The sequence below is a fragment of the Cynara cardunculus genome (genome assembly GCF_001531365.2).
Source record: "Cynara cardunculus var. scolymus isolate 2C chromosome LG 1, CcrdV1, whole genome shotgun sequence".
Lineage (NCBI taxonomy): Eukaryota > Viridiplantae > Streptophyta > Magnoliopsida > Asterales > Asteraceae > Cynara > Cynara cardunculus.
In genome coordinates this window covers 4,930,722-4,946,765 of record NC_037528.1, presented here as the reverse complement: position 1 = coordinate 4,946,765, position 16,044 = coordinate 4,930,722, and the positions used below count along the sequence as shown (strand labels likewise).

General features: G+C 32.8%; 1 protein-coding gene across 3 annotated transcripts; it reads right to left on the bottom strand.

Annotated features, from left to right (window-relative positions):
* Positions 1–6,574: 6,574 nt before the first annotated feature.
* On the bottom strand, positions 6,575–11,969 carry LOC112500844. 3 transcript variants are annotated; one of them, XM_025104457.1, is made up of 4 exons: positions 10,788–11,969; positions 10,430–10,636; positions 7,557–7,662; positions 6,575–7,102 (listed from the first exon to the last, which is right to left on the bottom strand). In XM_025104457.1, the coding sequence occupies exons 2-4, from the start codon at positions 10,433–10,435 to the stop codon at positions 6,954–6,956; spliced, it is 261 nt and encodes an 86-aa protein (XP_024960225.1). In that variant the 5' UTR covers positions 10,436–10,636; positions 10,788–11,969; the 3' UTR covers positions 6,575–6,953. The 3 variants fall into 3 exon arrangements, with proteins under 3 accessions (XP_024960225.1, XP_024960218.1, XP_024960211.1); XM_025104450.1 differs by having other exon boundaries at positions 10,430–10,585; XM_025104443.1 differs by lacking the exons at positions 10,430–10,636; positions 10,788–11,969 and adding an exon at positions 7,788–7,972.
* Positions 11,970–16,044: the final 4,075 nt, after the last annotated feature.

The following is a 16,044-nucleotide window of genomic DNA, read 5'->3' as shown; positions in this document are numbered from 1 at the left end:
CTTTATTAATCACAAAGATCAAATTCAAAATTAAATTTACTTGTCATTTAAAATTAAAGAGGACCAAATATGTTATAAATGATGAAAGTTTTCTAATGCCTGATTTTGGCGGCACCAATTTTGTTATCAAAACTAAAAAAATAAGAATTGACAAATTTACCCCTTCTTAACTATACTTTTTTTTAACGTCGTTACTAACAGGGACCCTATTTGTTATAAGATGGAAAGTACAAGGACGTTGGTCGTTAAAATATTATTTGAGGGACGTTAGTCGTTAATTTTTACAAACCACAGGGACCAAATTTGTATTTAACTCTATTTATTATTTATAAAATATTAATAGAAAAATAATCCAAGGCCCGTGGGCGGCACCGCCGCAGCCCCAGGCCCCCTTGTGTGTCGAGGAAGTAGGAATATCCTGTACAAATAATTGTGTGGAAGCGGATAATTTGAGAGGGAAAATAGCAATTCAGCAGCCGCATTTTTATTTATTTATTTTAGAGTAAATTAATTGTTTTTATTTCATTCTTGTTTTCAAAGGCTGTCTGGTAATTATTGAATATTTTAATATAAAATGACTAAATGATCAGAATGAATAAGAGGCTTTCATGATATAGTACAAAATGAAATATAATCGTTTGGTAATGATGTACAAAATTAGGGCTCTTAATGATTAAGGGAGATTCATGATACAAAATCATTTAAAGGGTTTTAGAACCATTAAGAGGCAGACTTTTTTTTTGCCAAACAAAATTTACCTCTTAACCATTCAGATGTTGCCTCTTAATAGAACTATTAATAGGTAAATAAACAACCCCTAACTTCTTTGGGATTTCTTATTCAAGATGTTTATTAATTTATTTTGGTGTAATATCGATAATAAGAAGTTTTTAGTGTTTGGATGGAGAAAAAAAAATTATATCGGTAAAGCAGCAGTAATAAGGAGTTTTTAATAAGTTACTTTTTTCTAACTTATTAACTTATTCTGGTGTGGTTCCAATAATAAAGAGTTTTTAGTGTTTGAATGAGAAAAGAAAAAAAAAACATCTCATCTATTTTATCAGCTTATCCGGTGTGTACCATCTTAAGCTAATCCAAACACTTTTCATAAAACTTCAGTTTGTTACCACATAAGTTGATAAATACTTTTACTAAAAAACATAAGTTGTTCTAAATAAGCAATCTCAAACACTCCCTAAATAGATCTGTTAACTTCAAAGGGATTTTCGTCTTTTTAGTATTTTTTTTATTTTCATTTAAAAAAATTAAATAAATATTATTATTCTATAATTGTTCATATACATGTGTACAAATATGTCTTTTATGCTTCAAAGATGGTGACTATGGATTGGTAATTCTATTTGTTCACTCCAAATACTAATTAAGGGTGTCAAATTTATGACGAATCAAATTAGTCAACATTGATAACAACGCTACTGATTAAATTTGTACAAACTTAATTCAGTTAGTACCACCATATAAAAATTTGTACAAACTTAATTCAGTTAGTACCACCATATAAAGTGTGCAAACTTGATTGGTATACGATATTAAAAATCATATATTATTATTGCTTTTATTAATTTTATTCATTTAGATATCTTATTATGTAATAAATTATTAGTTATGAATATTTAATTACTATGTCTACTCTTAATTACGCTTAATTTTTAAAATTTTAAAAGCATCTGTAACAGATTATTTAAAATAGAGAAAATAGGGATTTTGAGTAATTTTGTGCTCTAACAGATTTTTCAAAACTTTATTTAAAATGTAGAAAGTATGAGAAAAAATATATATTTCTCCATATATGGAGAGTTCTTCAACCATGAGAAAGAAATGTTTTTTTAATTATATTTTACTAATAGAAAATATTAAAATAAAATGTTTATAAGAGAGAAATAGTATTTTTATTAAATGTATATCATATTTTAATAATATAACTAATGGTGTAATCTCTAAAATAGAGAATCTGTTGGAATTGAATACAATTATTTTTTAACTTAATTCTTTATTTAAGAAAAACTTTTAAAGAATGTGTTATAGATATCAAATAAACGAAAGTAGATATAAATTGTGTTTCAAGTTATCAATTATTATTCTATAAATTTGGTGATAAAGCTCAATTATTATTTTATGAATTCAATGATAAAGTTGATAGTTAGAGACATTTTTGCAGTTGCTAAACAGTTTGATGTAGAATGATTAACAGATTCTCATAATATAGTACAAAATGAAATATAATTATTTACAATGAAATTAGGGCGAGAGAGGCCCAAGATACAAAATCATTAAAAAGGTTTTAGAACCATTAAGTGACAGGTTTTTAATATTATGTGTGAACATGTTTATATGGTTGGTTTAGGTTGAATTTTATATTCATGAATAATTGTAACAATGTCTAGTTATAGTTATTTAAATTAGACATTTATAAACGTATTTTCTAAAATTAAAAACTATTAGAGATACAGAGTTGAGTTCGTTTTAAATGATATTTTTTCTATGTCGAATAGTAAATGGAAGTCTAAGAAAATTATTTATTACTTAAATTGTGGATTTGGTGTTTGTGTTTTAATTTTTTTTACTACAGTTCTTTATAGTATGTTTATTGTGGATTTGGTTCTTGTGGTATATTCAATTTGTTTTGGTCATGGTCCCTCTGACCAACGCATACGTTAACTCCATTAAATCAAGAGTCATTTTAACCTTGTAACTATTCTTTTGATTTTTTTTTCTATAAAAAAATAAAAACAATTTTTTACACACACACACACACATATATACATATAGAGTTGGGTTCACGTGAGACCAAAGTTTTTTTGAGACCCGTAAAACCAATTTATGTTCATTGTTCAACTTTATAAACTAACGATCTAATAGTCTAAAGTTGCACGGTGGTAATTTTGTGATTATTGAGAAGTCTCGTGGCAATTTTGTGATTATGAATGTTCAGATTATAGATCTAATTCAATGGTTGAGAATTAATCTTACGAGTCTCACGAAAAACCTTTGGTCTTACATGATCTCAAGTCTATATATATATATATACACATACATACATAAATACATACATATATATATAGTGATACCAAAAGAAATAAAATAGGATATTATTTTATAATTTGTTTTGTTTAAATTAAAAAATTAATTATATTAAATACGATTTAATTTTTATTGTTTTAATATTTTTGCCTATTTCTATATGAAAAGATGGTTGAAATTAATACATGAATTTGTTCAATTTTAAGTTATACAAATGAAAGTATGTATGAATCTTCACTTGGTTGAAATCTAAATAGTTGGTTTTAATTTTTTTAATGAAAAACAACATAAAAATTGGAAACCTAATTTTAAGACGATAAAATTGGAGTTCATTTTTTAGTGGGTTTATATGATTTTGGTGTTAGAATATCGATAATAAGTTGTTTATTGAAATGATAGAAAAAAAAAACAATAAAATTAAATTGTCTTTAACATAATTATTTTCTCAATTTAAATTAAAATTTTAATTACATTAAAACCATGTTCTTTTTCACCATTACAATAAAATTCTATTTAATATAATTAATTTAAAAAAAAATAAACAAATCAAATCTTCCCCTTTTAATGCTGATAGACATAACCTCCCCCCCCCCCTCCCCCTCCCCCTCTCTCTTTTAACTCTCTTTGTCTCTTTCTTCTTCCTCAAATGAAGATAAACCCTAAATTTTCAGAGCAACATACGGAAGGCTCAAATGGAGAAGAAGATGTTGAAGAGGTGACGTTAGTTGGAATGGAGGCTGGAGAAGAAGAAGAGATGGTGGAGCTAGAGAAAGGGGGTGTAGTAGGGTCGAAGTTAGAGTTTCACGGTGAAAGGATCTTGAAATTAGATGCTCACGTTTATATGCACATGTGCATGCAACATATGTTCCTCATCTACATATTTTGATGCTGAAATTGTATTTCAATTATTCACCTTTGAAATTTTATGTTTCTAGAGTTTATGCACACGTGACACGTGAATATAAGGACTCAAGCATTCATCTCTCTCTCTACTCAGTTTTTTGTTTTTATGTGCACGTGAAAGTGATGAATGATGTTTCATTCACCTATGCATACTATCCAAACAATGAAGGACGGTGAATATGATGACTTATTCACGTGTGTATACAACTCAGAATTTGAAAGGAGATGAATACAAAAATTTATTCACAAGTGCATACGACCCAAAAATAGAAAGACAATGAATACGGTGATTTATCCACATGTACATTCAACGTAAAAACTTAACAAGTTATCAAATATTTTTTTTAGACTGTTGAAATGTTTTTTATATAATAAAGGAAGTTTCCATAAATTATGGTAACTTTCCTTTATTTAAATGATTTAATAAATTGAAATGGATCATCCATTAAATGAAATGTATCACTTTATCCTTTTATAATTAATAAAATGTTTAAAATTGTTATTTTAAATAGTGGTTGGATTATAATAGGTGGTTATTAGACTGTTTCTTGATTTTTCATTGTTTTTACGGGTTTCACCTGAACTTGACCCTATATATAGAGGGTTGGAAGTTATGGTGAAAAACGTAAGAAAAAATCTTCACTATTGGATCAATCCTAATTCAATGTCAACATTAATAAGGTGTACCGAGATGCACCAGATTGATTCCTTTCGAAAACGCATTTCATGGGAGACATGAGATTAAAAGTGATCAAAGGTTCAGATGTTTTCATACGTTTCTCACTGTAACTTCCCTTCTTACACGATCATTTGTCTATATATATATATATATATATATATATGTGTGTGTGTGTGTGTGTTTGTGTGTGTGTAAATATTGTTTTACTTTTTTATAGGAAAAAAAAAGACAAAAGAATAAGTAAAAGGCTAAATTAACCCTTGATTTAACGGAGTTAACAGAAGTGTTAGTCAGAAAGATCATGGGCAAAACAAGTTGAATACCACAAAGACTAAATCCACAGTAAACATACCATAAAAACCCTAGTAAAAAAACACATCAAACCATAGGGACCAAATCCATATTTCACTCTTATTACTTTATAGAAATACGTTTTCGTTAGATCATATGTTAATTAAGGGGCCGTTTACCAAACGCTTACCCGGATAAGCGCTTATCAAATAACATTACCTCACCGGATGAATATAGTAAGGACCAAGAATCTTCTCCGGTAAGAACGAAACAAGGATCAAGAGTCTTACCTAGTAAATGAGGGCAACGACTCTTATCACGATAAACGCTTACCGAGTAAATTATTGTATACTATGTCGTTTTGGTGGACTAAAATCTTACCCGGTAAGTACATAATACTTTTAAATTTTACCAGTAAGCACTCACTAAGTAAGTGTTTGATAAACGACCTCTAAATATTACGATAGATAGTTGAGATTATATTTTATACATGGAAACTTTCATCAAAATCAGCGATAAGAGAAGCATTCCCTCATGCTATATACCCTCAAATTGAAGAATTTTATGTTTTGTAAGCGGTTTAAAATCATTTAAATATGTTAAATTATTAAAAATAAATCCAATAAATCAATTTATATTAAAATGATAAAAATTATGTAAAAAAAAAAAAAAACTTTATTTTCAATTTAAAACCTCACATGAACAACGGGACCGTTAGCTCCAGGCAACCCGGGCGCATTAGGGTTGAAAATTGGCTTTTTTAGCCAGGATTTTTCAGACCTGGCCTGCACCCAAAATTTCGGCATGATCAGGCATTTGAGGCCTGGTCTTGACAAAGCTTCAGGCTCGTTAGGTTAAGGGTTTTTCCGAGTTGGGGGCACGAGCCATGCCTGAGCTGAAGTTCCGCGCTTGGGTTTTTATTGTGCATCTTAGGGGCCGTTTACTAAACACTTACCTGGTAAGTGTTAACTGGGTAATTTTCCTTACCGGATGAACATGACAAGGGTCAAAAATCTTACCCGGTAAGTGCAATGATAAAGATGAAGAGTCTTACTCGGTAAGTGAGAGTGACGACTCTTACCCGAATAAGCGTTTACAGGGTAAATTGTTGCATACGATACCATTTTGATATACTACAATTTTACCCGATAAAATTAATTACAGTGTTCGACTCCTGACGGTAAGCGCTTACCGGATAAGCATTTAGGTAAACGATCCCTTAGGGGCCGTTTACTAAACACTTACYTGGTAAGTGYTAACTGGGTAATTTTCCTTACCGGATGAACATGACAAGGGTCAAAAATCTTACCCGRTAAGTGCAATGATAAAGATGAAGAGTCTTACTCGATAAGTGAGAGTGACGACTCTTACCCGGATAAGCGTTTACAGGGTAAATTGTTGCATACGATACCATTTTGATATACTACAATCTTACCCGATATAATTAATTACAGTGTTCGACTCCTGACGGTAAGCGCTTACCGGATAAACATTTAGGTAAACGACCCTTTAGTCTATAAGACTAAATCCCTTATCCCACGTTTTTGTGCACCTTTATGGACCAGATAGGGTGAAATTTGACGTTTAAAGTGCTACAAAATTAAAAGAGTTGTATTACAACAAACCAAGCAAAACAACACGTGTAACTTGCCTTGCATACCAGAAAAGATCGATTTGATAAGATTTTTAGAGTTATGTGCTTTGCCACACATATTTTAGACCGTTGGTTCAGATTTCCTATTGGAAAAAAGGTATACGAAAGAGACAACTGATATGGACCCAACAATTTTCAGCTTCATTGGCTTCTGACATTACAACAAAAACAAAACAAACACCATTAGACCGTGACTGCTTCTTATAGACAGAATTGATTCCCCAAGATTTCAACTTCACCCAACCCCAAACCCTCGTTGCGCCCGCCAACCACGAAAAAGGGTAATTTGGTCATTTTACACGTAAGCAAACTAGCTAGCTAGCAGGTTATATCGATACGTAACGTAACGTTATGATATGTTGTAGTATAAGAATTGTATTTGAGTTACTTGGCATCGTTGTCTGATATCAACTTCTGGATCAGTTTGCTCGTCTCAGCTTCAGACATTAGATCTTTTCCGCTTGAGGATTGAGACTGGGATAGTGAGTAGGAATTGAAAAACTCGCGGTTCTCTTTCTCTAACTCCTTCCAGACTGCATAACAAAGTACATAGTGTTAGAGTCCCGCATCAGACAGACTTTGGATTATTTCTCCTAAATATATGCTGAAACCTCCCTTCTGTCCTCAAGGGCATTTTTGGAAAGTGTCTAAGGGGTTCGGGTTCCGCATATTCTCACACAGGGAAATATTCTTGTAACAGTGGCTTATAAACGGCCTCCTTAGCCATGCTATTTTGGTACCTTTCTCTTTCAGGTAGTTGGTTTGTATTAGTAATTCGTGAAAATGACTAAAGTGATCATCTAACACCTGCTTTTAGTATGTGTGGTTGAGGGACAAAACCGTCTTGTCGTTTATATAAGAAAATATCAAATCATTCCACAACCCCAAAAGACGAAAAAGGAACATGGAGATAGATCTTATGTACGCATGCGTGATTGATCTGCATATGATCAAGATTGTGAAGAAGAGAAATGATGTGAAACTAACCAGTGGAGGTGATGACGCGTTTGATGTTTGCATGTCTAAAAAGGGCTTCCATGCACTCATCTTTGCTCATGCGGAAGATCAGACACTTTTCGATAAGATGTTGCACCTAAATCAAGTCATAACGAGTTAATAATATGTATGACCAATATGGAACACCAATAACAAGAAGAAACTTAGATAAGAAACGGAAATTTACTAGCAGTAAAAACAATATGGTGCTACGTTTACTACCATGCGTATGTAGGAAGCTGAATCGTCACCCATCCACACAAATTATGTATATACTCTTTCCACCAGCAATAAGAGAGAATGAAATTTACAAGAGTTTGGCTAACTTATCATGGGATTTCGATAATGATCAGAGGTGCATATGGTAAATCAATCATGACACGAAAGGATGTGCAAATGAAACTATATAGACACTAGAAAGGAGAGATGTTGGGGTGGGCCAAGAAGTCCCATGTGGGAGATGGATAATAATTGGTAGAGAAGGGATCAGAAGAGATTTGTATATGAGTATTTCTGTCATGTAGGATTCCTGTTTGGCAGCTGAAAACCCCTCGTGACCGATGGGTCCTACTTCACTCTATGGACACTCTAGAAAATTAGACTAATAGACAACCTTAGCAGCCGTTATCCAATAAGAATGCAACATATGGCATTTTTGATCAAACAATTGGCGCAGTGGTGGACGTAAGATTGTCGACATGGTGTTGTGGCAGTCTATGATTGATACAGTCATACGAGTAGTAAAAGTGAACAAGGATTCCAAATTTGGCTCAATTTCTTTCAGTTCTTTATGCTCAAAACTTCATTCAGGACTCTTATCAGCTCTGTGTCTTTATCTGGCCTTAAAAGTTTTAGTGTCATCCACTACCTCAAGTGGATTTTTATTGGGGATGGAGGGAGGGGGCGCAAATGTATCTCAGCAAAGCTGATGGGTCGCCATCAATACCATATTCACAGAAAACAGTCAGAAAACCATTGCCAGCCTCTAGTTCATGAATCTTGAACCTAGGAGATATTTTGATAACCAAAGAAAGTTCCTTTCTGGCAAGTGATTGGTCTTTCTTCCTTTAGCTGATCGTTGGAAACCATAGACAGATGACCTGTTGATATGAGTTTTGAAAAAAGGGCGACCCGGGTGCACCTTGGCTTTGTGAGGGTCAAGATGGTAGTCTTTGGTGCAACCCTTGACCTCTCAATCACAAAAGAGTAATCTTAACCATTGCACCAATGCTTGTGCCCCTTGATGTAAGTTTCAAGTGGAACAAAATATCAACTATAAAAAGAAGATGCATGCATCTAAATTATTCCTACTTCATATTTGTCCTGACTTTATATTAGTCCTAAATAAAGATAAGATTCTTGTCACACCCTGACCCTACTCCTTCCTTAAAATGAAGGCAAATGAGAGAACAAAATACTCCCTCCTAAACAAAAATCCAATGTTTATCTTGTCTTACAGGTTAATGTTAATGTCTGACTATTAGTCAAATATCTAAAATACCCTTCGATAAATAAAAAGCACAGGAGCCTTATAGACTGAAATCGGCGTTACCATCTTTTGTAGATTACCAATGGGCAAAAAGTTAAGTTTGGATTCAAACCTGATCTAAAAATGAAATGTTGCATTTCTATTGGGAACCTAGAAGAGATCGTTCCATTTATTTTGGGACAGAGGGATTTGTAATTAGCTGTTCAAAATTCCAGCCCCTAAAACTTCACTTCTACATTTTTATCCCTGTAATCCCATGAATAATCAATAATAGATCTTAAAGGGTAGGAAGCCTAAAAAACACACACTGTCAACCAATTACACTTGAAAAAGTTAGAAGTTGTGGTCCTTGATATGTGCTTCCAGAAAAATCCAACATTATAGTGTCCTATGCACCGTCCTGGTATGTGGTACAATCAGATACAATTGTAGATTGAAGACAGGCATTCACACCTCATGATCAAAAGAAAACTCAAGCACAAAATAAAGACCAATAATAGAAGGTTAAGATTCAAAAGGTGGTTATAGCTGCATAACAATCTTGATTTAGCTTCATGCATCAAACTTCTTTAAGTAAATCATCAGATGCCTGAAAGATATGATGAATCAATGATGTGCTTTCATTCTCTTAACTAAAATAGAAGGTTAAAAGGAAACAGACACAATGGAAGCTAAAAATCATGGTTGAAACCATAACAACTTTAAATACAAAGACCGAACATCTATATAGAAAAATGTGCCCAGCATCTCCCAGCAAATGTGACTCGATATGCCTTAAGTCCTATTCAGTAATAAGCAATAACATCCATCGACAAGCACTTATGCAATAACTATTATTTAGACAGATCTTTTATCATATTAATAATTAAGGATTACTAAATGATATATGCGCATAGCGAACAGTGATGAAAATTACTAATCCTCAAATTAAGCATATATTTTAGAGAATGTAACATGTAGTTCTATAGTCTGCAAAAATTAAAAATACAACTGGCAATATCATGACAGTTGCATCATTAAGCATAGCCGAGTGGAAGGACTCATATACCCATATGGGCCTTGGGCTATGGTAACGGACAAATACCCCAAATCAGGGGGCTCAAACCCCAACGAGTCATTACGCAGGGAAGGGGGGGGTCAACCCCTGAAGAGAAACGATTACAACCCCAGTGACACAATGGCCATGGTAGAATGGCCACAATTACACAATCGAATGCAAACAGAGCCTTAAAGGCCCTGCGGGACACTTGGGTGCCAAGTACAATCAACCTACAAGTACGAAAGGAAACCGGCAATAGTTTCTACTCTTATAGCTACCCCATAAGCCATCTTCCTCATCTGCTAGCGCTTAGTTTCTCTTAGTGACTTTACTTACCCTCATGTCCGAGATGGAACCAATGGTGGATCCCTTTCCATATCCATCATATTGCAGATTATCCAGAGCTCAGCCAGAGATTTGGCATCAACATGTAACATTCCATCAGTACTGCTCGGTATGGTTCATGGACTGAGACTATTGTAGGAGATATACCTGGTAAAAAAAGAATTACAAGTGCTTAAAGCCATCTATGTCAACCAATGGCTTTCAGCAAATTTTCAATTATATATTGGAACATATGAACAATTTGGAATGAAAATAAAAGTAGATCTTGTGCTTCTATTTGATCAAATATAAACCCAAAAGGTTAATATTGGAAGAGTGAAAAAATCAAATAAGAACCAGATCTCCTAACCTGATAATGTTCACTGGTTCACACATGTATCAATCACAGGGACTTTTGCATCTGAGCCTAAAATCACAGAATCCACTGCTATTTTCAAATCCTCTTTCATGACTATAAAGTGGCCTCACTTCGTTTGCTCCCTTCCGGTCACCTCAGCTTCTGAATCCAATCTTGAACGTTCACTTAGGCATTCACAATTTCACTTCTCCTTCAAGTTCCAATAAGATTGTTATGTTTGTCTCGGACCTTCAACCACAAGTCCATTAGTCTAAATACAAAAGTAGATTTTCTACTTATCAAGAGTCCTCATCATATCTCATAAAGCCAAGGTTCTTGTAGGGTGGTAGTATTTGAGATATCTTATGTGATGAATACTACCCAAGGAAGAGGTCTCCCACATGCAATGGATACGGCCCCCTTAAGCATATATAAAACATCTTAAATACTATTTTACATACATATTCATAATGAAACTTCATTTCTGACATAGTACATGGAGTGACAGAAAATTGTTAATGTGTTGAAAGGTAAAAAATAGAGCAAACATCACCAACTTACTGCATGATTCTCTGTTCAGTTAATTATAAATACGATCATATGGAAAATGTTCAAAAGAGGGGAAAAACAAAAGAGCTAGTGTACACCAACAGTTTCTCAGAATTACACTTTCTAATAAAGCAACAAGACTCGGACCCTATGTGCACAAGCTGACAAACTACAAAATTCACTCGAACAAAGAGGCATATCTAAGACTTCATATAACCAATGGAAAGATAAGAATGTATCAGGACCACCAGCAATACCATAATAAGAAGTGCCTCTGATCATTGTAGAGTCAAATGGGAGGTGAAAACTCTGTTTGGATATTGAGAAGGATGGTATATCTTAAAGATGTATTAGCCAACAACCACAATATCCTCACACAGACCACAATTTGAGTAAAATCTTGTGCATATTGGCCAAGTCTTATCTCACCCCCTCCTTTTTGTTGGATAAGTGTCTTCCTTTTGTTATCCGTTCAGTGGTTTGTATTGGATTCAAGTCCATGTATTCCGTATCAGTCTAGGTGGATTTTTATAGCAGGTATTCTCAACTTGTCAAGAAAAACAACAAACTTTCAACTAGTTAAAAGATTAAAAAATTGCAAAATATCTGCACCATGACAGCAAGCACTGAAAATGTAAAGATCTTGCAAAAAGATCGGYTCTCTTATCATCAAGTCACAAGTCACACATTCTACGCCATGGCTAGGATATTACACACCAAAACAACAATGTCAGTCCTTCCTGATACAGTTGTCATGTAGTGGCAAGAACAGAACACATATATAATCTGCCAAGAAGAAGGTCCTTCTCATTGGACAACACATTTTAAGTGTATGATACGTCCCAATTCTGAATTCATGATATTTGGCACATTCTCATCGGACCAAATCTTAGAATTTTAATATCTCCATGGTTGGCACTTCAAATAATATGATGAACCAAGCTGCTTGGTTTTAACTTTTCCTATTTCTAAACCTTGATTGGCCAACTCAACTAGCAAATAAAGGCGAGCCTTGGGGCTGTGCCTGCCTGTTGGAGCCTCTCAAGGCCATTAGGGATTTTCCTACCTTGAGGGCCTGTGGAATTAATTTGAGATTCTGAGGTAAACAAAGAAAAATCTTCTCCTATCATTATCTTCCTGATAAAAGATTCAATTGAGGGTCGAAGATCAACTTCTATTAATATTGACCCCTTGCTGTGCTATATTAGCATACACAAGGAGGAGAAAATACAACTAATATTCTCAAATATTATAATTAGTATATAGATACACGCACAGGCACAATCACTACCACACATATATATACGTTTATAAACAGAAAATTCAGAATTAAGTACATCCCAATATGATTTCAGACATATAACCCTAAATTTAAAAAAGAACTGCAATTTTTGGTGAAGATAAACATCCTTACTATTATCTCTTGTTCTAAAATATCTGGTTGATGTATGCCGTAGATTTGAAAATACTCTATTTGCATTTTGCGTCTGAGAAGCACTGGCATTGGATCTTATCGGTTCAAATTTCAAGAACGAGTCGGTCGAAATCAAGATATCGATCGGAATTCCAAAGAGCAGTACCATCTACTGATCAACAAAAGGAAAAAAGCATTGAACGTGTGTAGGGTTAATAAACCTGATCATATTGATGACACCAACCATATAGTTGTTTCAGGGGTTTCTCGGATGCTTATTTGATACAAGTCGTTGTTTGGAATTGTTTATTTAAAACAAATTGTTTTTTTTTAAAGTGCTTCTTAATTTATCTGGTATTAAACCAGAGTTTTACAAAAATATTTGGATAATTTATAGTGGTATCAAAAAGTAATAAGTTGATAAATTGTTTTTTAGTGTTTGGTAAATTTTGTTTATATATGTAAAATGATAAAAAAAAGACAGTCTTTCATATTATTGACTTATGTGGGTGTTTGAGATTGTTTGTTAACTTATTTGATTTTTTAACATGTAAAAATTTATTTTTCATCATTTATAATAATATCTTTGACAACAATTTATATCAATAAGATTAATAATTTATATCAATAAAATTAATAATTAATAAATATGGTTAAAATGGTAAACTGGTAATAAGCAGTTTTTCATAAGCCATGAATGATTAACTTATCAAAAACTGTTTATTACCGGTTTAGCACCGGCATAAGCAGTTTTATTTTTCCTCATCCAAGCATTAGCATTTAGTTTATCACCGGTGCCAGACTGAAATAAGTCAAAAAACACCTAAAATAAGCAATCTCAAACACCCCCTTATATTTTTTTTTATGAAACTTATTATTATAACTTAAAATGATTTAACTTCTTTAGAAACTTCTTATTACCAGTTTGGCACCGATATGAGTTGTTTATCCAAACACTCAAAAATGTTTATTACCGGTGTCACAGCTAAATAAGTCAATAAGTTATTTGTATAAGCAATCCCAAACACCCCTCAATGGCTACCGTAACGGTTCTTATTTGTAATTGCAATTTAAAAAGGATATCCGTTTTTGCGGAAATCACCCAAATTGACTATTTTATACATGTTACATTAACAAAATATTCACTTTTCAAAATAAAAATTATAAAATGACTATATTGGAGGGCGATTTTGACTTTAAGATATAGATGAGTCCCACATGTATACCATTTGGGGAACAAAAATCAGATATTATATCTGATATATATGAAATCACCCTCATTTTATCCAAATCACTCCATAGGGCGATTTTAACCTCTATTCCGTCTTCTGGTGAAAACAACTTATGACGTAATGATTTGACACATCAATGATGATTTCACGAGACATCGGGAGCGATTTTCATTGGTATTTTGTCTTTTTTATGACCAAATGTAGTGTATATATATATATATATATATAAAAATCTTGTAGTATTATCTATAAAATTGTAGTGATCCAAACACTTCTACTCTCACAACCCTTAAACATGATCTACCGTCACAACCATTAACACAAATTTGAAATCACGTTAAAGTGATAATGGTTCCATGTATGTTCAAAGTGGCGGGTTAAAGATTGTGAGAATAGAAGTGTTTGGATCACTACAATTTTATAGATAATACTACAAGATTTATATATATTACATTTGATCATAAAAAACAAAATAACAATAAAAATCGGCCCCAATGTTTTGTCAAATCGTCATTGATACGTCAAATCGTTACGTCATACGTTGTTTTCACTAGAAGACGAAATAGAGGTCAAAACCGCCCCCATGGAATAAAATAGTTACAACTTTCAAATAATTTCAATTTGATATATATCGGTGTTAATTGTATTGTTAAAATATTTTATGAATTTATCATCCGAGGTAAAATCTTTATTTTTTTATAAAATAATAATATATCCAACATTATTGATAGACACAATAAAAAACAGTTCTTACATCCAATTCTCTCCTATTTTTTTGCTTCCATTTAAGTAAGCGTATGTTGTGAGGACAAACTTCTAATACATTTATACTGAGTTGCTTGCGACTTTGGTTGTCACATGCATTGTTGAACATGATTTGTTTGTGATACTGAACTCGTGTCGCGTACAAGTTTCAAAGTTTTAAAATACCTATAATATTAATAGGCAAATTGTAAGGTCATCCAGAAGTCAAGTTCCCATACCAACTGGGAAAAATCAAATTTTATGGCTACATCGTTCTCTAGTCTCCATTTTTTGAAGTAGTAGGTTGTTTGCTACCATTTAGATTCATCAGAACCATTTAGGTCAACATTTCATTGTAGCCATTATGTCCATACGTAGACTTGTACAACTATAAGGTTTGTGAACCATGTTATATGCCTGCATTGTTAGTTTGTTTTCCCTATTGTTTATCCTTTGTGATCCATTTCAATTGTGGATTATTTTGCTTCACATTTGATTGGTATAAGCATAAACATTGTGATTTAGGTTTTACAGGGCAAACAAATTAGATTTTTCGTAGCTAAATTTGACATTTCAATCATATATCTGGTCATTTTGCAGATCCACGAATATACAATCTAACGCTCATGCAATACCTAAAACAATGTCGGGGGGGGGGGGGAAATGGTAAATTCAACTCATCTAGTCCGTTTAATGAAAATACTAATTATAAGATAAATGGACTTATGATATGTCAAAACTGATTTATATGTCTTTGACTTGTTATCTGATTAGATATGAGCAACTCATTTTATTATCTATACGACTATAAGGTAAAAGGTTGAGTTCCGGTGAGAATGAGATTTAAGGTGAAAAGCATAAAAGGGGTTTTCCACCATTTGATGCACATTTCTGATTAGATGTACCAAGATATACTGGATCAATCTCTACATCAAACGCGATTCATTGGTGGATTTGAGATTAAAAATGATCAAGGGTCCAAAGAACTCTTTTTACGCTTCTCTTAACTCTACTTCTCATACAATCATTCGCCATAAATAAAATTTAAATATATATATATATATATATATATATATAGGGGCTTAATCAAATTAGAACTGAATTGTTTGTGGTAACTGTGAGAACCAATCTCAACCACCTATTATAATAATCAATGGGTAAGATTAAAAAGAATCTTAATTAATGTATTTCTATAAATAAATTAYTVTYATTTAATGACATTATATGAACAAGGGCAAGATGGTCATTTTGTAYGTTAATATTCTTGTTCAATTGGAATCCAAATATAGTGAAGATACTTTCCTGTATTTGAGACGGAGACGATTGCCTT